The sequence below is a fragment of the Scyliorhinus torazame genome, chromosome 9, assembly GCF_047496885.1.
Source record: "Scyliorhinus torazame isolate Kashiwa2021f chromosome 9, sScyTor2.1, whole genome shotgun sequence".
NCBI classification, from domain to species: domain Eukaryota; kingdom Metazoa; phylum Chordata; class Chondrichthyes; order Carcharhiniformes; family Scyliorhinidae; genus Scyliorhinus; species Scyliorhinus torazame.
In genome coordinates this window covers 226994375-227018240 of record NC_092715.1, presented here as the reverse complement: position 1 = coordinate 227018240, position 23866 = coordinate 226994375, and the positions used below count along the sequence as shown (strand labels likewise).

At 46.3% G+C, this 23866-nt stretch overlaps 1 protein-coding gene across 2 annotated transcripts in view; it reads left to right on the top strand.

The window, feature by feature from the left end:
* The window catches only part of LOC140429753 (SH2 domain-containing adapter protein B-like), a 199460-nt gene that overhangs the window by 87925 nt on the left and 87669 nt on the right, over positions 1–23866 (top strand). For both annotated transcript variants that reach the window (XM_072517125.1, XM_072517126.1), the window contains exon 3: positions 21772–21975. In XM_072517125.1, the coding sequence (XP_072373226.1) occupies positions 21772–21975 (204 nt within the window). The remainder of the gene's footprint in view (positions 1–21771; positions 21976–23866) is intronic.

Below are 23866 nucleotides of genomic sequence, written 5' to 3'. Positions count from 1 at the left end.
CCTGATTTACCCCAATCCACCTGCAGATTGAAGTCCCTCATGATTATTGTGATATTGCCATTTTTACATGCTTTCTCTATCTCCTGATTTATTTTCTGCCCCACGTGCTGACTACTGCTTGGGGGCCTGTACATAACTCCCATCAGGGTCTTTTTACCTTTGCGATTCCTCAACTCTACCCACAGAGATTCTATGCCTGCAGATCCTATATTGCCCCTTGCTGTTGATTTAACTTCATTCCTTACTAATGCAACCCTACCCCCTTTGCCCATCTGCCTGTCCTTTCGATAGGACACATATCCTTGTATATTTAAATCACAACCCTGATCTCCTTGCAGCCATGTCTCTGTGATGCCCACAATATCGTACCGGCCAATTTCAATGTGCGCAACAAGCTCATGTACCTTGTTCCGTATACTGTGTGCATTAAAGTACAACATCCTCAGTCCTGTGTTGACCTTCTCTCATTTGTCACCTTTTTTGCTGAGCCTGAGGTGATGTTGTTATCTTTCTTTTGTTCTCTATTTCCCCTTCAGTTATGATACCTTCTAAGCTAACGCTTTGGTTCCCACCCCCCTCGATTTGTATGGACCCAAAACTCATGGCAAAGATCTTGACCGTACGAATCAAGGGGTGTGTGCCGGCTGTAGTTGAGAAAGACCAGACCAGGTTTGTTAATATCGGACTAAAATATGGAGGCTATTGGATGTAATTATGTCTACAGGAGGGAGGGGTATGTGGTGTCTATGGATGCCGTTCGATTGAGTAGAATAGGTGTACTTGTTTGATGCATTGGAACAGTTTGGGTTTGGTCAGGGATTTGTTGACTGGGTTAGATTATTGTACTAGCACAGGGCAGCACGGTAGCATAAGTGGATAGCACTTCACAGTGCCAGGGTCCCAGGTTTGATTCCCCACTATGCAGAACATAGAACGATACAGCGCAGTACAGGCCCTTTGGCCCACGATCTTGCACCAAAACAAAAGCCATCTAACCTACACTATGCCATTATCATCCATATGCTTATCCAATAAACTTTTAAATGCCCTCCATGTTGGTGAGTTCACTACTGTTGCAGGTAGGGCATTCCACGGCCTCACCACTCTTTGCATAAAGAACCTACCTCTCACCTCTGTCCTATATCTATTACCCCTCAGTTTAAAGCTATGTCCCCTCATGCCAGCCATTTCCATCCGTGGGAGAAGGCTCTCACTGTGCACCCTATCCAACCCCCTGATCATTTTGTATGCCTCTATTAAGTCTCCTCTTAACCTTCTTCTCTCCAACGAAAACAACCTCAAGTCCATCAGCCTTTCCTCATAAGATTTTCCCTCCATACCAGGCAACATCCTGGTAAATCTCCTCTGTACCTGCTCCAAAGCCTCCACGTCCTTCCTATAATGCGGTGACCAGAACTGTACGCAATACTCCAAATGCGGCCGTACCAGTTCTGTACAGCTGCAACATGACCTCCTGACTCCGGAACTCAATCCCTCTACCAATAAAGGCCAATACTCCATAGGCCTTCTTCACAACCCTATCAACCTGGGTGGCAACTTTCAGGGGTCTATGTACATGGACACCTAGATCCCTCTGCTCATCCACACTTTCAAGAACTTTACCATTAGCCAAATATTCCGCATTCCTGTTATTCCTTCCAAAGTGAATCACCTCACACTTCTCTACATTAAACTCCATTTGCCACCTCTCAGCCCAGCTCTGCAGCTTATCTATGTCCCTCTGTAACCTGCTACATCTTTCCACACTGTCGACAACACTACCGACTTTAGTGCCGTCTGCAAATTTACTCACCCACCCTTCTGCGCCTTCCTCTAGGTCATTGATAAAAATGACAAACAGCAACGGCCCCAGAACAGATCCTTGTGGTACGCCACTTGTAACTGAACTCCATTCTGAACATTTCCCATCAACCACCACCCTCTGTCTTCTTTCAGCTAGCCAATTTCTGATCCACATCTCTAAATCACCCTGAGTCTGCACATTCTCCCAGTGTCTGCGTGGGTTGCCTCCAGGTGCTCCGGTTTCCTCCCACAGTCCAAAGACATGCAGGTTAGGTGGATTGGCCATGCTAAATTGCCCTTCGTGTCCAAAAAGATTAGGAGGGGTTATTGGGTTACGAGAAGAGGGTGGAAGTGAGGGCTGAAGTGGATCGGTGCAGACTTGATGGGCCGAATGGCCCCCTTCTGCACTGTATGTTCTGTGTTCTATAAGATCCAGAATGGGAAGCATTCTGACTAATGGAGTTAACTCTAAGTACGTTACCTTGCTGCATGGGATGAGACCGGGGTGTGCCCGCTCTCTACATTGCCTTTGTGATTGAGTCATTGGCGATACTGGAGATTCTAAAAAAGTTTGCCACTTTCTCTGGTTATAAGCTCAACCATGACAAAAAGCAAGGTTTTCCCGATTAGCACTGGAGGCAGGAAGGCTGTTTGAGTGAGCTTCCGTTCTGCTTAGTAAGATCGAATTTCCGATATGGCACGGGATAGGGCCCAGCTCCATAAGCTAAATTTGGTGAGAGCTGTGGAGGGGATGAAAAGGACTTCAGAGATGGAATGTGTTGCCCCTGTTTGGGTGAGTTCAGACAATAAAAATGGTGGTTTTGCCAAAATGTTTGTTTTCCAGTCTCCCAAACTTACTGCCCAAATTGTTCTTAAAAGCATGAACAAGCTTATCCTGAGCTTTGTGGGGCGGTGAGGATTCCTCAAACCAAGAGAACTTTTCCTGGAGAGAGATAAACGTGATGGTGGCCTGGCACACTCAAACTTACATTTGGACTGCAAACATTGTCATTGTAGAGAGGTAGATGGTAGACCAAGGATCGATATTGGGCAGGGTAGAGGAAGCCTCACGTAAGGTGACCCACCTTGAGGGCACTGGTTTCGGCACTTCTGCTGTTCTCGCCAAATAGATACTCATCGAATCCTGTGGTAGTTTCGACATTGAGGGTGTGGAATCAATGCTGGCATCACTTTGGTATGGAGGCTCTGATATGCATATATTTGTTCCAGCAAGACTCGCTTTAGGGAGTGGGACCACTCTAGGGAGTGGGACCAGCTGGGGATTAGATGCTTTCAGAACCTGTTCATGAGAAGGAAATTTGCAGACTTGACTGAGCTGGTGGAGGTTTACAAATTACCTGACGGTAATGGGTTCAGATACCTCCAAATCAGAACCTTTCTGAGTTTGGACTGTTCCCAATGTTGCCGCCCCCGGATTTACAGGATAGGCTTCTTTTGGAGGACGAAATAGGGAAAGGCAAGATCTCTGACGTATATGCAGAACTGGCCAAGAAGGAGGAAGCTTCAATGGAAGCTATTCAGCTAAAATGGGAGGGTGAATTGAGGAAGGAGGTACAGAGGGGGATTTGGAAAGAAGCGCTCCGCAGGATTAATGCTTCCTCGTCATACACTAGATTGAGCCATAACCAATTCAAAGTGGTGCACAGAGCACTTATGACGAGGGCTAGGATGAGCCGATTCTTCTCTGGAGTAGATGACTATTGGGTACCATGTTCTGGGTCCCTGGCAAACCATACCCACATGTTCTGGGCTTGTCTAAAATTGGTGGGATTCTGGAAGGGAGTTATCAATGTACTGTGAAGGGTATTTGAAATGGAAGTCACTCTGTCCCCCTGGGTAGCAATCTTCGGAGTGTCTGATGATCCTGATGTGCTGGTGGAGAAAGAAGCCAATGTGGCATTTGACTCCCTGCTAATCCGGAGGAGAATTCTTTTGAACTGGCTGGCTTCTGAACCGGTAAGCAACAGGTCTTGGGTGCAGGAGCTTGCTATGAAATTATGTAAGTGTACAGCATGTGAGGAGTTAATGTTATGTTAAGCTTAGCCACTAGGAACAGTACTATAAATTGCATTGGCTCTTGGGCTTGGGGAGGAGATTAGATTTGGAGCTGAAGAAGACAAGATTCATAGTGTATTGCAGAGCTAGTTAAGATATAATAGCTACAATGAGTAGGTAGATATAGTGTTAGTGAGTGTAGTTTAATTCTTATGTTTGTTTTCAGAATAAATGTTAAACTCAAAGTTAGTAGTGATAATAAAATTAGTTTAGTTCTTCAGAAGAGCTTTGTGTGTCTTTGTGATCACTCTGCCTTCCATACTATGACCTTACAAAGATCACCACATGCTGCCAGGAGTGGAAAGCTTTAAATTTTCAAGTACCAAGTTTCCACATGGTACCAGATCGTGTATTCCCGAAACGCAAGCAGTAAGGAAGGTGAAAGAAAATAAATCAGCGCATTGCTACACACCTCAAAATCTGCAAAGGCAAAAGAAAAACCGAGACCAACATGGAAGCTTTGCAAAAATCAGGTAACTTCAAGGTGTCCAGTAAACTAAGTTTGAATTGGAAAAACTTCAAGTAGCAGTTTGAAGTCTTTCTCTATGCCTCTGCACTTGATTCAGCTCCTGATAGTAGAAAAATAGCTCTCCTGTTAAATCTGGCAGGTCCGCAGGCATTTGAACTGTTAAACTCATTTGCTTTCTCAGAAAATGAAGTTTAAAAATTGGTATGAGAAAGTAATTTGACTCTCATTGAAAAAAACAGATCAATGAGGTGTATGAGAGATACATTTTTAAAAACAGGGTGCAGCTAAAAGGGAAATCTTTTGACTTTTATAACTGATTTGAGACTCCGAGCGCAATCCTGCAATTTTTCCTCAATTACAGAATCAATCCTGCATGATCAAATTGTGTTTGGCATATTTGAAGAGCAAATGCGGGAATGTTTATTAAGAAAACCAAGCTTAACTTCAGAAGAAGCCATCAACCTCTGTAAAGCAAGTGAGCAAGCCACCAATGAATATGCTGAATTCAGATCATGTGAAAAAGGCTGGATTTGGTGCATTTTGAGTGCGAGAGTAAGAGTTTGGTGACCAAGGGAGTATAAGGCTTCATTTTTATCTAAAGTCTAGTCTTTCTTTTATTTAGTTAATTAACTTAAAAGTTGCTGTTTGGTTTAGAAGAAGGTGAATTTTCAATCAGCTTTAAACAAAGCTTCTACTTGTAGGCAATTGCAGCTGGAGCTTGTTAATTAGTTAATTGGATTAGGCCAGTTTTCAGAGGCTAGATTCACAGTATAAAAGTGATCCCCTGCAGTGCAGACTTTGTTTGCACAGTGCTGAATTTGGTGCATTTGAGTGCTATAGTGAGAGTTTGGTGACTGAGGGAGTTAGGTGAGGAGGGAGTAAGGTGCTCCTTTCATTTTGTTTCCTACATTTCCGCAAAGAGTGAGAAGAAAGCCAGGAGTTTACAGAGAGTGCAGCTGACTGGGAGCAGAGTCGGAGGGCGGAGATCCAGTTGGTCCACAGGGCAGCTATATTCTGTAAGGTAAGAGGGGATGGAGGCTAGGCCAGTTGCATGCTCCTCCTGTAGGATGTGGGTGGTGAGGGATACCACCGGTGTCCCCGCTGACTATACCTGCGGGAAGTGCACCCACCTCCAGCTCCTCCGAGACCGTGTTAGGGAACTGGAGCTGAAGCTGGATGAACTTCGGATCATCCGGGAGGCGGATCATCCGGGAGGCAGAGGGGGTGATAGAGAAGAGTTACAGGGAGGTAACCACACCCAAGGTACAGGACAAGAATAGCTGGGTTACAGTCGGGGGGAAAAAAAACAAACTGGCAGACAGTCCAGGGATCCCTCGTGGCCGTTCCCCTTCAAAACAAGCATACCATTTTGGATGCTGTTGGGAGGGATGACCTACTGGGGGAAGGCCCTAGTGGCCAGGTCTCTGGCACTGAGTCTGGCTCTGGGGCTCAGAAGGGAAGGGGGGAGAAAAGAAAAGCAATAGTTGGCGGAGATTCAATGGTTATGGGAATAGATAGGAGATTCTGTGGTCGCGAGCGAGACTCCCGGAAGGTATGTTGCCTCCCGGGTACCAGGGCCAGGGATGTCTCCGATCGTGTCTTCAGGATCCTTAAGGGGGAGGGGGAGCAGCCAGAAGTCGTGGTGCACATTTGTACCAACGACGTAGGTAGGAAAAGGGGCGTGGAGGTAATAAACGTGTTTAGGGAGTTAGGCTGGAAGTTAAAAGCCAGGACAGACAGAGTTGTCATCTCTGGTTTGTTGCTGGTGCCATGTGATAGCGAGGCTAGGAACAGGGAGAGAGTTCAGCTGAACACGTGGCTGCAGAAATGGTGTAGGAGGGAGAGCTTCAGGTATTTGGATAATTGGAGCGCATTCTGGGGAAGGTGGGACATGTACAAGCAGGACGGGTTGCATCTGAACCAGAGGGGCACCAATATCCTGGGAGGGAGGTTTTCTAGTACTCTTCGGGAGGGTTTAAACTAATTTGGCTGGGGAATGGGAACCAGATTTGTAGTCCAGCAACTAAGGTAGCCGATATTCCGGATGCCAAAGCATGTAATGAGGCAGTGGGGAAGGGAACACTGACAAAGGAGAGTACTTGCAGGCACGGAGATGGGTTGAAGTGTGTATACTTCCAACGCAAGAAGCATCAGGAATAAGGTGGGTGAACTTAAGGCATGGATTGGTACTTGGGACTACGATGTGGTGGCCATCACGGAAACCTGGATAGAAGAGGGGCAGAAATGGTTGTTGGAGGTCCCTGGTTATAGATGTTTCAATAAGATTAGGGAGGGTGGTAAAAGAGGTGGGGGGGGCGGGGGTGGCATTGTTAATTAGAGATAGTATAACAGCTGCAGAAAGGCAGTTCGAGGAGTATCAGCCTACTGAGGTAGTATGGGTTGAAGTCCGAAATAGGAAAGGAGCAGTCACCTTGTTAGGAGTTTTCTATAGGCCCCCCAATAGCAGCAGAGATGTGGAGGAACAGATTGGGAAACAGATTTCGGAAAGGTGCAGAAGTCATAGGGTAGTAGTCATGGGTGACTTTAACTTCCAAAATATTGAGTGGAAACTCTTTAGATCAAATATTTTGGATGGGGTTGTGTTTGTGCAGTGTGTCCAGGAAGCTTTTCTAACACAGTATGTAGATTGTCCGACCAGAGGAGGGGCAATATTGGATTTAGTAATGGAGAGGGATAGGTGCGTGCAACAGGGCAAGGTTTACAATTGCGGGAAGGGTAAATACGATGTTGTCAGACAAGAATTGAAGTGCATAAGTTGGGAACATAGGCTGTCAGGGAAGGACACAAGTGAAATGTGGAACTTGTTCAAGGAACAGGTACTACGTGTCCTTGATATGTATGTCCCTGTCAGGCAGGGAAGAGATGGTCGAATGAGGGAACCATGGTTGACCAGAGAGGTTGAATGCTCGGCGGGAGCGCTGCGCAAGTGATTTCTGGGAGGTAAGTTTCTCCTTTTAAAACACTAAAGCACTTCTTTTCTGTTTTATTTTTTTTCGACCCGCGGACTTCTGGGAAGCCCCCCCCCCCCCCCAACCAATAAATTCTGGTGGAGAGGAAACCCGAGACACTACACGTGTAGTGTCTCCCACCCACCCTCCTCCTCTAACCTAATAATAAGATCCATTGGTGTGAGGCAAGTGCCATATTATATTATTATTATTAGCATTATTTTTCTTCTTTTTTTAACTTACTGATTAGCCAGATCTTGGTTGGAAGTTAGAGGGATGGCAGGGAAGGGAGTGCAATGTTCCTCCTGCAGGATGTTTGAGGTGAGGGATGCCGTTAGTGTCCCTGCTAATTTTACCTGCAGGAAGTGCTGCCATCTCCAGCTCCTCCAAGACCGAGTTAGGGAACTGGAGCTGGAGTTGGATGAACTTCGGATCATTCGGGAGGCAGAAGGGATCATAGATAGCAGCTTCAGGGAATTAGTTACACCAAAGATTGGAGATAGATGGGTAACTGTAAGAGGGACTGGGAAGAAGCAGTCAGTGCAGGGATCCCCTGCGGTCGTTCCCCTGAGTAGCAAGTATACCGCTTTGGATACTTGTGGGGGGGGGGGACTTAGCAGGGGTAAGCCATGGGGTACGGGCCTCTGGCACGGAGTCTGTCCCTGTTGCTCAGAAGGGAAGGGGGGAGAGGAGCAGAGCATTAGTAATTGGGGACTCTATAGTCAGGGGCACAGATAGGAGATTTTGAGGGAGCGTGAGAGACTCACGTTTGGTATGTTGCCTCCCAGGTGCAAGGGTACGTGATGTCTCGGATCGTGTTTTCCGGGTCCTTAATGGGGAGGGGGAGCAGCCCCAAGTCGTGGTGCACATTGGCACTAACGACATAGGTAGGAAAGGGGACAAGGATGTCAGGCAGGCTTTCAGGGAGCTAGGATGGAAGCTCAGAATGAGAACAGAGTTGTTATCTCTGGGTTGTTGCCCGTGCCACGTGATAATGAGGTGAGGAATAGGGAGAGAGCAATTAAACACGTGGCTACAGGGATGGTGCAGGCGGGAGGGATTCAGATTTCTGGATAACTGGGGCTCTTTCTGGGGAAGGTGGGACCTCTACAGACAGGATGGTCTACATCTGAACCTGAGGGGCACAAATATCCTGGGGGGGAGATTTGTTAGTGCTCTTTGAGGGGGTTTAAACTAATGCAGCAGGGGCATGGGAACCTGGATTGTAGTTCTAGGGTACGGGAGAATGAGAGTATAGAGGTCAGGAGCACAGATTTGACTTCGCAGGAGGGGGCCGGTGTTCAGGTAGGTGGTTTGAAGTGTGTCTACTTCAATGCCAGGAGTATACGAAATAAGGTAGGGGAACTGGCAGCATGGGTTGGTACCTGGGACTTCGATGTTGTGGCCATTTCGGAGACATGGATAGAGCAGGGACAGGAATGGATGTTGCAGGTTCCGGGGTTTAGGTGTTTTAGTAAGCTCCGAGAAGGAGGCAAAAGAGGGGGAGGTGTGGCGCTGCTAGTCAAGAGCAGTATTACGGTGGCGGAGAGGATGCTAGATGGGGACTCTTCTTCCGAGGCTGAGGTTAGAAACAGGAAAGGAGAGGTCACCCTGTTGGGAGTTTTCTATAGGCCTCCAAATAGTTCTAGGGATGTAGAGGAAAGGATGGCGAAGATGATTCTGGATAAGAGCGAAAGTAACAGGGTAGTTATTATGGGAGACTTTAACTTTCCAAATATTGACTGGAAAAGATATAGTTCGAGTACATTAGATGGGTCGTTGTTTGTACAATGTGTGCAGGAGGGTTTCCTGACACAATCTGTTGACAGGCCAACAAGAGGCGAGTCCACATTGGATTTGGTTTTGGGTAATGAACCAGGCCAGGTGTTGGATTTGGAGGTAGGAGAGCACTTTGGGGACAGTGACCACAATTCTGTGACGTTTACGTTAATGATGGAAAGGGATAAGTATACACCGCAGGGCAAGAGTTATAGCTGGGGGAAGGGCAATTGGAGCTTGTTCAAGGAACAGATGCGTGTTCTTGATAAGTACGTACCGGTCAGGCAGGGAGGAAGGCGTCGAGCGAGGGAACCGTGGTTTACCAAAGAAGTGGAATCTCTTGTTAAGAGGAAGAAGGAGGCCTTTGTGAAGATGAGGTGTGAAGTTTCAGTTGGGGCGATTGATAGTTACAAGGTAGCGAGGAAGGATCTAAAGAGAGAGCTAAGACGAGCAAGGAGGGGACATGAGAAGTATTTGGCAGGAAGGATCAAGGAAAACCCAAAAGCTTTCTATAGGTATGTCAGGAATAAGCGAATGACTAAGGTAAGAGTATGGCCAGTCAAGGACAGGGCTGGGAAGTTGTGTGTGGAGTCTGAAGAGATAGGCGAGATACTAAATGAATATTTTTCGTCAGTATTCACTCAGGAAAAAGATAATGTTGTGGAGGAGAATGCTGAGACCCAGGCTATTAGAATAGATTAGTACGAAGTCTTACAACACCAGGTTCAAGTCCAACAGGTTTGTTTCGATGTCACTAGCTTTCGGAGCGCTGCTCCTTCCTCCGGTGAATGAAGAGGTCTGTTCCAGAAACACTTATATAGACAAATTCAAAGATGCCAAACAATGCTTGGAATGCGAGCATTAGCAGGTGATTAAATCTTTACAGATCCAGAGATGGGGTAACCCCAGGTTAAAGAGGTGTGAATTGTACCAAGCCAGGACAGTTGGTAGGATTTCGCAGGCCAGATGGTGGTGGATGAATGTAATGCGACATGAATCCCATGTCCCGGTTAAGGCCGCACTCATGTGTGCGGAACTTGGCTATAGGTTTCTGCTCGGCGATTCTGCGTTGTCGCGGGTCCTGAAGGCCGCCTTGGAGAACGCTTACCCGGAGATCAGAGGCTGAATGCCCTTGACTGCTGAAGTGTTCCCCGACTGGAAGGGAACATTCCTGCCTGGTGATTGTTGTGCGATGTCCGTTCATTCGTTGTCGCAGCATCTGCATGGTCTCGCCAATGTACCACGCTTCGGGACATCCTTTCCTGCAGCGTATGAGGTAGACAACGCTGGCCGAGTCGCACGAGTATGTACCGCTTACCTGGTGGGTGGTGTTCTCACGTGTAATAGTGGTATCCATGTCGATGATCTGGCACGTCTTGCAGAGATTGCCATGACAGGGTTGTGTGGTGTCATGGTCACTGTTTTGAAGGCTGGGTAGTTTGCTGCAAACAATGGTTCGTTTGAGGTTGCGCGGTTGTTTTGAAGGCATGTAGTGGGGGTGTGGGGACACACCAGGCCGCCCTATCGTTTCAGGCAATGGGACCCTGTGTGAGAACCTCTCTGGCTACATCGAGGGCATCTTGAAACCCATCGTCCAAGGTACACCCAGCTTCTATCACGACACGACGGACTTCCTACAGAAACTCAGCACCCATGGACCAGTTGAACATTCCTCGTCACAATGGACGTCTCGGCACTCTACACCAGCATCCCCCATGACGACGGCATTGCTGCAACAGCCTCAGTACTCAACACCGACAACTGCCAATCTCCAGACGCAATTCTGCAACTCATCCGCTTCATTCTGGATCACAACGTCTTCACCTTCGACAACAAGTTCTTCATCCAGACGCACGGAACAGCCATGGGGACCAAATTCGCACCCCAATACGCCAACATCTTCATGCACAAGTTTGAACAGGACCTACTCACCGCACAGGACCTTCAACCGATGTTATGCACCAGATACATCGATGACATTTTTTTCCTTTGGACCCACGGCGAAGAATCACCGAAACGACTACACGATGACATTAAGTTCCATCCAAGCATCAGACTCACCATGGACTACTCTCCAAAATCAGTTGCATTCTTGGACACACTCGTCTCCATCAAGGACGGTCACCTCAGCACTTTGCTTTACCGCAAACCTACGGATAACCTCCAGCTTCCACCCTAAACACATTAAAGAAGCCATCCCCTATGGACAAGCGCTCCGTATACACAGGATCTGCTCAGACGAGGAGGAGCGTAACAGACATCTACAGACGTTGAAAGATGCCTTCGTACGAACGGGATATGGCACTCGACTCATCGATCGACAGTTCCAACGCGCCACAGCGAAAAACCGGACCGACCTCCTCAGAAGACAAACATGGGACGCAACCGACAGAATACCCTTCGTCGTCCAGTACTTCCCCGGAGCGGAGAAACTACGTCATCTTCTTCACAGCCTTCAACACGTCATTGATGACGATGAACATCTTGCCAAGGTCATCCCCACACCCCCACTATTTGCCTTCAAACAACCGCACAACCTCAAACGAACCATTGTTTGCAGCAAACTACCCAGTCTTCAGAACAGTGACCACGACACCACACAACCCTGTCGTGGCAATCTCTGCAAGACGTGCCAGATCATCGACATGGATACCACTATTACACGTGAGAACACCACCCACCAGGTACGCGGTACATACTCGTGCGACTCGGCCAACGTTGTCTACCTCATACGCTGCAGGAAAGGATGTCCCGAAGCGTGGTACATTGGCGAGGCCATGCAGACGCTGCGACAACGAATGAACGGATATCGCGCAACAATCCCCAGGCAGGAATGTTCCCTTCCAGTCGGGGAACACTTCAGCAGTCAAGGGTATTCAGCCTCTGATCTCCGGGTAAGCGTTCTCCAAGGCGGCCTTCAGGACCCGCGACAACGCAGAATCGCCGAGCAGAAACTTATAGCCAGGTTCCGCACACATGAGTGCGGCCTCAACCGGGACCTGGGATTCATGTCGCATTACATTCATCCCCCACCATCTGGCCTGCGAAATCCTACCAACTGTCCTGGCTTGGTACAATTCACACCTCTTTAACCTGGGGTTACCCCATCTCTGGATCTGTAAAGATTTAATCACCTGCTAATGCTCGCATTATTTGGCATCTTTGAATTTGTCTATATGTGTTTCTGGAACAGACCTCTTCATTCACCGGAGGAAGGAGCAGCGCTCCGAAAGCTAGTGACATCGAAACAAACCTGTTGGACTTTAACCTGGTGTTGTAAGACTTCGTACTGTGCTCACCCCAGTCCAACGCCGGCATCTCCACATCATGAGAATAGATGGCATTGAGGTATGTCGGGAAGAGGTGTTGGCAATTCTGGACAGGCTGAAAATAGATAAGTCCCTGGGGCCTGATGGGATTTATCTTAGGATTCTCTGGGAAGCCATGGAAGAGATTGCTGGGCCTTTGGCTTTGATTTTTATGTCATCATTGGCGACAGAAATAGTGCCAGAGGACTGGAGGATATCAAATATGGTCCCTTTGTTCAAGAAGGGGAGTAGAGACAACCCCGGCAACGATAGACCGGTGAGCCTCACGTCTGTTGTGGGTAAAGTCTTGGAGGGGATTATAAGAGACAAGATTTATAATCATCTAGATAGGAATAATATGATCAAGGATAGTCAGCATGGCTTTGTGAAGGGTAGGTCATGCCTCACAAACCTTATTGAGTTCTTTGAGAAGGTGACTGAACAGGTAGACGAGGGTTGATGTAGTTGATGTGGTGTATATGGATTTCAGTAAAGCGTTTGATAAGGTTCCCCACGGTAGGCTATTGCAGAAAATACGGAGGCTGGGGATTGAGGGTGATTTAGAGATGTGGATCAGAAATTGGCTAGCTGAAAGAAGACAGGGTGGTGGTTGATGGGAAATGTTCAGAATGGAGTTCAGTTCCAAGTGGCGTACCACAAGGATCTGTTCTGGGGCCGTTGCTGTTTGTCATTTTTATCAACGACCTAGAAGAGGGCGCAGAAGGGTGGGTGAGTAAATTTGCAGACGACACTAAAGTCGGTGGTGTTGTCAACAGTGCGGAAGGATGTAGCAGGTTTCAGAGGGACATAGATAAGCTGCAGAGCTGGGCTGAGAGGTGGCTAATGGAGTTTAATGTAGAGAAGTGTGGTGATTCACTTTGGAAGGAATAACAGGAATGCAGAATATTTGGCTAATGGTAAAGTTCTTGAAAGTGTGGATGAGCAGAGGGATCTAGGTGTCCATGTACATAGATCCCTGAAAGTTGCCACCCAGGTTGATAGGGTTGTGAAGAAGGCCTATGGAGTGTTGGCCTTTATTGGTAGAGGGATTGAGTTCCGGAGTCACGAGTTCATGTTGCAGCTGTACAGAACTCTGGTACGGCTGCATTTGGAGTATTGCGTACAGTTCTGGTCACCGTATTATAGGAAGGACGTGGAAGCTTTGGAGCGGGTGCAGAGGAGATTTACCAGTATGTTGCCTGGTATGGAGGGAAAATCTTATGAGGAAAGGCTGATGGACTTGAGGTTGTTTTCGTTAGAGAGAAGAAGGTTAAGAGGAGACTTAATAGAGGCATACAAAATGATCAGGGGGTGAGATAGGGTGGACAGTGAGAGCCTTCTCCCGCGGATGGAAATGGCTAGCACGAGGGGACATAGCTTTAAACTGAGGGGTAATAAATATAGGACAGAGGTAGGTTCTTTACGCAAAGAGTGGTGAGGCCGTGGAATGCCCTACCTGCAACAGGAGTGAACTCGCTAACATTGAGGGCATTTAAAAGTTTATTGGATAAGCATATGGATGATAATGGCATAGTGTAGGTTAGATGGCTTTTGTTTTGGTGCAACATCGTGGGCCGAAGGGCCTGTACTGCGCTGTATCGTTCAATGCTCTATGTTCTATGAATGTCTTGTTAAGAGGAAAAAGGAGACTAATGTAAGGCTGAGGAAACGAGGTTCAGACAGGACGTTGGAGGGATACAAGATAGCCGGGAGGGAACTGAAGAAATGGATTAGGAGAGCTAAGAGAGGGCATGAACAATCTTTGGTGGGTAGGATCAAGAAAAACCCCAAGGCCTTTTACACACGTGTGTAAAAGTTTATTGAGAAATATGAGAATGACTAGAGTGAGGGTAGGTCTGATCAAGGACAGTAGCGGGAGATTGTGTATTAAGTCTGAAGAGAAAGGAGAGGTCTTGAACGAGTACTTTTCTTCTGTATTTACAAATGAGAGGGGCCATATTGTTGGAGAGGACAGTGTGAAACAGACTGGTAAGCTCGAGGAAATACTTGTTAGGAAGGAAGATGTGTTGGGCATTTTGAAAAACTTGAGGATAGACAAGTCCCCCGGGCCTGACGGGATATATCCAAGGATTCTATGGGAAGCAAGAGATGATATTGCAGAGCCGTTGGCAATTATCTTTTCGTCCTCACTGTCAACAGGGGTGGTACCAGGGGATTGGACAGTGGTGAATGTCGTGCCCCTGTTCAAAAAAGGGACTAGGGATAACCCTGGTAATTACAGGCCAGTTAGTCTTACTTCGGTGGTAGGCAAAGTCATGGAAAGGGTACTGAAGGATAGGATGTTTGAGCATCTGGAAAGACGCTGCTTGATTAGGGATAGTCAGCACGGATTTGTGAGGGGTAGGTCTTGCCTTACAAGTCTTATTGAATTCTTTGGGGAGGTGACCAAGCATGTGGATGAAGGTAAAGCAGTGGATGTAGTGTACATGGATTTTAGTAAGGCATTTGATAAGGTTCCCCATGGTAGACTTCTGCAGAAAGTAAGGAGGCATGGGATAGTGGGAAATTTGGCCAGTTGGATAACAAACTGGCTAACTGATAGAAATTGGAGAGTGGTGGTGGATGGCAAATATTCAGCGTGGATCCCAGTTACCTGTGGTGTACCGCAGGGATCAGTTCTGGGTCCTCTGCTGTTTGTGATTTTCATTAATGACTTGGGTGAGGGAGTTGAAGGGTGGGTCAGTAAATTTGCAGACGATACGAAGATTGGTGGAGTTGTGGATAGTGAGGAGGGCTGTTGTCAGCTGCAAAGAGACATAGATAGGATGCAGAGCTGGGCTGAGAAGTGGCAGATGGAGTTTAACCCTGAAAAGTGTGAGGTTGTCCATTTTGGAAGGACAAATATGAATGCGGAATACAGGGTTAACGGTGGAGTTCTTGGCCATGTGGAGGAGCAGAGAGATCTTTGGGTCTATGTTCATATATCTTTGAAAGTTACCACTCAAGTGGATAGAGCTGTGAAGAAGGCCTATCGTGTGCTAGGGTTGATGAACAGAGGGATTGAATTTAAGAGCCGTGAGGTGATTATGCAGCTGTACAAAACTTTGGTCAGGCCACATTTGGAGTACTGTGTACAGCTCTGGTCGCCTCATTTTAGGAAGGATGTGGAAGCTTTGGAAAAGGTGCAAAGGAGATTTACCAGGATGTTGCCTGGAATAGAGAGTTGGTCTTACGAGGAAAGATTGAGGGTGCTAGGCCTTTTCTCATTAGAACGGAGAAAGATGAGGGGCGACTTGATAGAGGTTTATAAGATGATCAGGGGAATAGATAGACTAGACAGTCAGAGACTTTTCCCCCGGGTGGAACGAACCATTACAAGGGGACATAAATTTAAGGTGAATGGTGGAAGATATCGGAGGATGTCAGAGGTAGTTTCTTTACCCAGAGATTAGTGGGGGCATGGAATGCACTGCCTGTGGAAGTAGTTGAGTCGGAAACATTAGGGACCTGCAAGCAGCTATTGGATAGGTACATGGATTACGGTAAAATGATATAGTGCAGATTTATTTGTTCTCAAGGGCAGCACGGTAGCATTGTGGATAGCACAATTGCTTCACAGCTCCAGGGTCCCAGGTTCGATTCAGGCTTGGGTCACTGTCTGTGCGGAGTCTGCACATCCTCCCCGTGTCTGCGTGGGTTTCCTCCGGGTGCTCTGGTTTCCTCCTACAGTCCAAAGATGTGCAGGTTAGGTGGATTGGCCATGATAAATTGCCCTTGGTGTCCAAAATTGCCCTTTAGTGTTGGGTGGAGGTGTTGACTTTGGGTAGGGTGCTCTTTCCAAGAGCCGGTACAGACTCAATGGGCCGACTGGCCTCCTTCTGCACTGTAAATTCAATGATAATCTATGATTAATCTAGGACAAAGGTTCGGCACAACATCTTGGGCCAAAGGGCCTGTTCTTTGCTGTATTTTTCTATGTTCTATGTTCTATCCTTCCTAGAATGCGGCGACCAGAATTGCACACACTACTCCAAATGCGTCCGCACCAGAGATTTGTACAGCTGCAACATGACCTCATGGCTCCGAAACTCAATCCCTCTATCAATAAAAGCTAACACACCGTACGCCTTCTTTACAACCCTCTCAACCTGTGTGGGAACTTTCAGGGATCTATGTCCATGGACTTCGAGATCTCTCTGCTCATCCACACTGCCAAGAATCTTACCATTAGCCCAGTACTCAGTCTTCCTGTTATTCCTTCCAAAATGAATCACCTCTCTCTTTTCTGCATGAAACTCCATTTGCCACCTCCAGCCCAGCGCTGCAGCTTATCTATGTCCCTCTGTAACTTGTAACATCCTTCCGCACTGTCCACAACTCCACCGACTTTAGTGTCATCTGCAAATTTACTCACCCATCCTTCTACGTCCTCCTCCAGGTCATTTATAAAAATGACAAACAGCAGTGGCCCCAAAACAGATCCTTGTGGTACACCACGAGTAACTGGACTCCAGTCAGAACATTTCCCATCAACCAACACCCTTTGTCTTTTTTTATACAGTGAATGGTAGAACCCTCAAGAGTATTGAAAGTCAAAGAGATCTAGGAGTACAGGTCCACAGATCACTGAAAGGGGCTACACAGGTGGAGAAGGTAGTCAAGAAGGCATACGGCATGCTTGCCTTCATTGGCCGGGGCATTGAGTATAAGAATTGGCAAGTCATGTTGCAGCTGTATAGAACCTTAGTTAGGCCACACTTGGAGTATAGTGTTCAATTCTGGTCGCCACACTACCAGAAGGATGTGGAGGCTTTAGAGAGGGTGCAGAAGAGATTTACCAGAATGTTGCCTGGTATGGAGGGCATAAGCTATGAGGAGCGATTGAATAAACTCGGTTTGTTCTCACTGGAACGAAGGAGGTTGAGGGGCGACCTGATAGAGGTATACAAAATTATGAGGGGCATAGACAGAGTGGATAGTCAGAGGCTTTTCCCCAGGGTAGAGGGGTCAATTACTAGGGGGCATAGGTTTAAGGTGAGAGGGGCAAAGTTTAGAGTAGATGTACGAGGCAAGTTTTTTACGCAGAGGGTAGTGGGTGCCTGGAACTCACTACCGGAGGAGGTAGTGGAGGCAGGGACGATAGGGACATTTAAGGGGCATCTTGACAAATATATGAATAGGATGGGAATAGAAGGATACGGACCCAGGAAGTGTAGAAGATTGTAGTTTAGTCGGGCAGTATGGTCGGCACGGGCTTGGAGGGCCGAAGGGCCTGTTCCTGTGCTGTACATTTCTTTGTTCTTTGTTCTTTGTCTTCTTCCAGCTAGCCAATTTCTGATCCAAACTGCTAAATCACCCTGAATCCCATGCCTCCGTATTTTCTGTAGTAGCCTACAGTGGGAAGGGGCTGGTTAAGCACAGTGGGCTAAATAGTTGGCTTGTAAAGCAGACCAAGGCAGGACAGCAGCGCGGGTTCAATTCCTGTACCAGCCTCCCCGAACAGGCGCCGGAATGTGGCAACTTGGGGCTTTTCACAATAACTTCATTTGAAGCCTACTTGTGCCAATAAACAATTTTCATTTCATTTTCGATTTTCATTTCATTTCATTCAGCTTCATAATACAAGCAATCACTAGAACAAATGGAAACAATACTGCTGATACACCAATTAGGCAACCATCCGATAGAAATAAAGATTAGATAGAAACATTAGATAGAAGGGGCTGTTTAGCACAGGGCTAAATCGCTGGCTTTGATAGCAGACCAAGGCAGGCCAGCAGCACGGTTCGATTCCCGTAACAGCCTCCCCGAACAGGCGCCGGAATGTGGCGACTAGGGGCTTTTCACAGTAACTTCATTGAAGCCTACTCGTGACAATAAGCGATTTTCATTTCATTTCATTGATAATAAATGGATCAGAGGTACAATTTAAATTGGACACTGGCACGCTGCTAATCTGATAACCGAATCAGATTTGGGCGAAGTAGAAACCCGTCCAAAATATAAAAAGACACATTGTAGGGTGACAGACTACAATGGAAATGAAATAGCAACAAAGGGGCTGGTTAAGCACAGTGGGCTAAATAGTTGGCTTGTAAAGCAGACCAAGGCAGGACAGCAGCGCGGGTTCAATTCCTGTACCAGCCTCCCCGAACAGGTGCCGGAATGTGGCAATGTGTTCAGAGTGGTGACATTAAAATTCCACTTGATTTTGAAATTGTGAATGACACACACTACTAACTTCATGGAGTAGATGCATTCAACCTGATTTAGAGAATTGAAATTGCCAAATTTTTCCCTGGTTCAAAAGAATTAGTACTTGTGGATACGTTATCCAGAGCCACAATGCACAAGGATAACACAGTTGTTGACGTAGTACTCAGCATAGAAGCACAAGCCAACTTATTCACTGCATTGCTACCTGTCACAGATGCTAAACTTCAAACAATCAAGCCAGAAACTCTACGAGATGCGACACTTCAGGAAGTGATGCAATGTTTACGTACTGACTGGCCATCCTGGAAACCCCTCACCAAGATCAACACACTTGCTGAATTCCTTCACTTGGAAAAGATTAAGTTCGCCATTAGGGTTGAGGGGTTCTCCGTGAGGTGGAAGGTGTTCATCGACTTTTTCAAGAAGTACTAAAACGTCATTGGGGGTGGAGGAGAAGGGGGGCGGGGTTGGTTGTGGGATATTTAATTTGGCGAAGAGACTGGGTGGGACAGGAGATATGGTTGGTTATTATCATGTTTATAGTGTTATATATGTTATGGGCCAGGGTTTAGAGAACCCCAAAGTGTATCATGGAGTTCACCTGAACCACAACTTTTAAAAGATTGTGGTATGGGGAGCACACGGCCCACTCCACAGGTGTGGTGCAGCGGAAATGGAAAAATATTTTTAAAGCAAAACCATGTTTATGAACTCAAGTTAACCTTTTTAAAACTTACAGTAAACATCTTGGCAACCATCAATTCAAATACAACCCCCAAAAATACAACACTAAGTAATCCTTGAGCTTTCCTTTTAACATCCATAAGACTTAAAACAAAACCGTTTAACAGAAGCACCTCTGGTTTAAATTCACTACTGAGAACAGTTACCATGTTGAAATCAGCAAATGGACATTCATAAGCTTGCAGAGATTCAACACATCCTGCTGTGATTGCAGCTTCTCCAGAACTAAAATGAAACCTAACCCACCCTGCAGCAAAAAGCCTAAAGCGAAAGTAAAAAGCTGATAGACAGCCCAGCTCCACCCACTCTGACATCACTGCAGTAATAAACACCCATTTCTTAAAGGTACTCTCGCATGACAATGTTACTGTATCACAGTTTGTTTGTTATTGCTCTTTGATTCCTTCAATAAACTATTTTTAAAAATAAAACTTGACTGTCTTTCAAAGAATAAAGAACCAAGAAAAGTACAACACAGGAACAGGCTCTTCGACTCTCCAAGCCTGTGCCGACCATGCTGCCTGTCTAAGCTAAAACCTCCTACACTTCCAGGGTCTGTATCCCACCATTCCTATCCTATTCATGTATTTGTCAAGATGCCCTTAAACGCCACCATCATACTTGCTTCCACCAACTCTTCCGGCACGCGTTCCAGTCACCCACTACCCTCTGTAAAAAATTTTAAAACTTCCCTCGCACAGCTCTTCTAAACATTGCCCCTTGCACCCTAATCCTATGTCCCCTAGTAATTGACTCTTCCACCCTGGGGAAAAAGCTTCTGACTGTCCACTCTTTCCATGCCACTCATAATTTTGTACACTTCTTTATCCGGTCACCCCTCAACCACTGTCGTTCCAGTGAGAACAAACCGAGTTTATCCAACCTCTCCCCATAGCTAATGCCCTACAAACCAGGCAACATCCTGGTAAACCTCTTCTGTACCCACTCCTCATCCTTCTGTGCGTGTGGCGACCAGAATGAAATACTATATTCCAAGTGTGGCCCAACTAAGGTTCTAGACATCTGAAGCATGATTTGCCGATTTTTATACTCCATACTCTGGCCGATGAAAGCAAGCATGCCCTATACCTCTTGACTACCTTCTCCACCTGCGTTGCCATTTGCAGTGACCTGTGGACCTGTACACCCAGATCCCTCTGCCTGTCAGTATTCTTGAGTGTACTGCCATTTACTGTATATTTCCCTCCTATATTAGATCTTCCAAAATGCATTACCTCTCATTTGTCTGGATTAAATTCCATCTGCCATCTCTCCGCCCAAGTCTCCAACCGATGTATAACCTGCTGTATCCTCTTAACTGTTCTCATCGCTACCTGTTGAGTTATTTTATGATGTCATCTGCACACATTCAATCAAATATGTGACACTCATCAAGAGTCCAAGATCCTACGTTTCAATGAATCCATCCTACATTCACGAAACATTGTCCTTTCTGTATTTATGTACGATGTGGTGTTCGGACCATTTGCTTGTTTAGCTGATGTGCCGATTTAGGGCAACAAAAAGTGGATTACAGTTGGCCTCAAATGTGCGCAGGATGAAAAACAAGAAAATTATCTGCAGTCACACACTACTTTTTCATTCTATTCAAAAGTGCACTTGTATCAATGCTCAGTAAGACACAATTAAGGTTGGTTGTGATACCTTATGAGACTGAACAACCTATTGTGGTCAGAGATTGAAACCATTCAAGCCTAAGTTGCAGCAATAAAGACTTTTTATTCGAGCATACTAGGGAGACAGAGCTTGGTTCTTCAAAATGCCTCTCTGGTTCAAAAGCTGTGCAATATATTTATATCTTTTGGTTATGATATTTCACGAAATGAGCAGCCCATCCAGGTTGCAAATGTTTGCTGTTATCTCACTGGCTTGATGGCTCAAGGATGTGGTTAAATCCTTCCAATCTGTGTTAATTGCACTTTTACTTACCCATTGTCTAAAGGCCATTGTGTTGTGCTTGTTAGTTTCCCACACCACCATGGCCATGTGTTGGCTTTACTTCCCATCATGTTGGGAAAGAGCTCTAACAACTACTCAAGCCTACTTTTAAAGCTGTTAATGCTTATAACTACATTCACCTACTTTAAAGCTATTAATGTTCATTTAAGTATCAACCTTAATGTTGAATGATTTAATTATTCCACACAACTACCAATACTTCTCAGAATCTCTATTGGGGTCAGGTGTACCTCTCAACAGGCATCACTGGCTTTAATATTGAAACTACAAGAGGAAATAATCAAATCGGAAAAAGATAGAGCAATTTATTTTCTGTTTGTGGTTTTATTTCCATTTTTACAGCCTGAATTTGTAGCTATTTACATTAAATCTCACTAGCTTCGAACAGTATGCTTGGCAGAAATTTATTTTTTTCTCTGGCTGCTTGTCTTCTTTTGCGCTCATAAGATTCCTTTCTGTTTGCCAGAGATTCACAAGCAAGACAGCCAGAAGAAAGTAATTCAGCTATATGACACACCCTATGAACATGAAGGAAATTGTGTAGTCTCAGATACAGAGAGAAATGCTGGTTACCCAAGTGAAAGCAAGTTGCCACAAGACGACACAAGGCCTGCACAGGATTACGACCATCCATGGGAGTGGAATAAAGTTATAGTCCCAACTCTTTCAGGTACATGTTCTGGTTGAATTTAAGATATGCCAATCAGCTGGGGGAAAGTGGTCGCTTTTTCTCCCTCGCTTCTCCTGCCAAGGAGTCAACCAGTGTTGGGGACTATTGTGTCTATGCAGATGGGTTAAATTTGCAAATACCATGAGGTTTATATTGGTTCTGAAGGAGAGTCACAGTGGATTTGAAATGTTAACTCTGCCTCTTTCTCCATCGGGGAGATCTGGCACCATAGTTTGCCAACGTTTTAGATTGAGGTTCTATTAGATTAAGGAGCATCCAATCTTGTCCTCATCAGAGCCACCAGGAATGAAGTATCATAAATATTTCTTTCTTGTATACTCCATTATAACATACGTCCAGGTATTTTCACCATTAATTAAAACAACCTTCCATGTAATTTCAACTGGGGAGTAATTCATTCTTTAGTTATGTAGGTTATAGAATTTACAGTGCAGAAGAAGGCCATTTGGCCTATCGAGCCTGCACTGACCCTTGGAAAGAGCACCCTATCCCTGTAACCCAGTAACCCCACTTAACCTTTTTGGTCACTAAGGGCAATTTCGCAGGCCAATCCACCTTGCCTGCACATCTTTGGACTGTGGAAGGAAACCGGAGCACCTGGAAAAATCCCACACAGACATGGGTAGAAAGTGCAAACCCCACACAGGCAGTGACCCAAGCTGGGAATCGAACCTGGGACCCTGGAGCTGTGAAGCAACTGTGCTAACCACTAGGCTACTGTGCCCCGCTATGAGTGTGCATGTGTACGAGTGTGGATATATAAGGATTATTTGGCAATGTTCTGCTGCTAATGTGAATAGTGATGTAGAGATGCCGGTGTTGGACTGGGGTAAGCACAGTAAGAGGTTTTACAACACCAGGTTACAGTCCAACAGGCTTGTTTCAAACACTAGCTTTCGGAGCACTGCTCCTTCCTCAAGTGAATGAAGAGGTATGTCCAGAAACATACATAGACAAAGTCAAAGATGTAAGACAATGCTTTGAATGCGAGCATTTGCAGGTAATTAAAACTTTACAGATCCAGAGATAGGGGTAATCCCAGGTTAAAGAGGTGTGAATTGCCTCAAGCCAGGACAGTTAGTAGGATTTCGCAAGCCTAGGTCAGATGGTGGGGGATGAATGTAATGCGACATGAATCCAAGGTCTCGGTTGAGGCTGTACTCATGTGTGCGCAACTTGGCTATAAATTTCTGCTCGGCGAATTTGCGTTGTCGCGCGTCCTGAAGGCCGCCTTGGAGAATGCTTACCCGGAGATCAGTGGCTGAATGCCCTTGACTCCTGAAGTGTTTCCCGACTGGAAGGGAACATTCCAGCCTGGTAATTGTCACACGATGTCCGTTCATCCATTGTCGCAGCGTCTGCATGGTCTCGCCAATGTACCACTCTTCGGGATATCCTTTCCTGCAGCCTATGATGTGGACCACGTTAGCTGAGTCGCACGAGTATGTACCGCGTACCTGGTGGGTGGTGTTCTCGCGTGTAATGGTGGTACCCATGTCGATGATCTGGCACGACTTGCAGAGATTGCCATGGCAGGGTTGTATGCTGTCGTGATCGCTGTTCTGAAGGCTGGGTAGTTTGCTGCAAACAATGGTTCGTTTGAGGTTGCGCGGTTGTTTGAAGGCAAGTAGTGGGGGTGTGGGGATGACCTTGGCAAGATGTTCATCTTCATCGATGATGTGTTGAAGGCTGCGAAGAAGATGGCGTAGTTTCTCCGCTCTGGGGAAGTACTGGACGACGAAGGGTACTCTGTCGGTTGTGTCCCGTGTTTGTGTTCTGCGGAGGCCGGTGCCGTTTTTTTGCTGCGGCACGTTGGAACTGTCGATCGATGAGTCGTGCGCCATTCATACGAGGGCATTATTCAGCATCT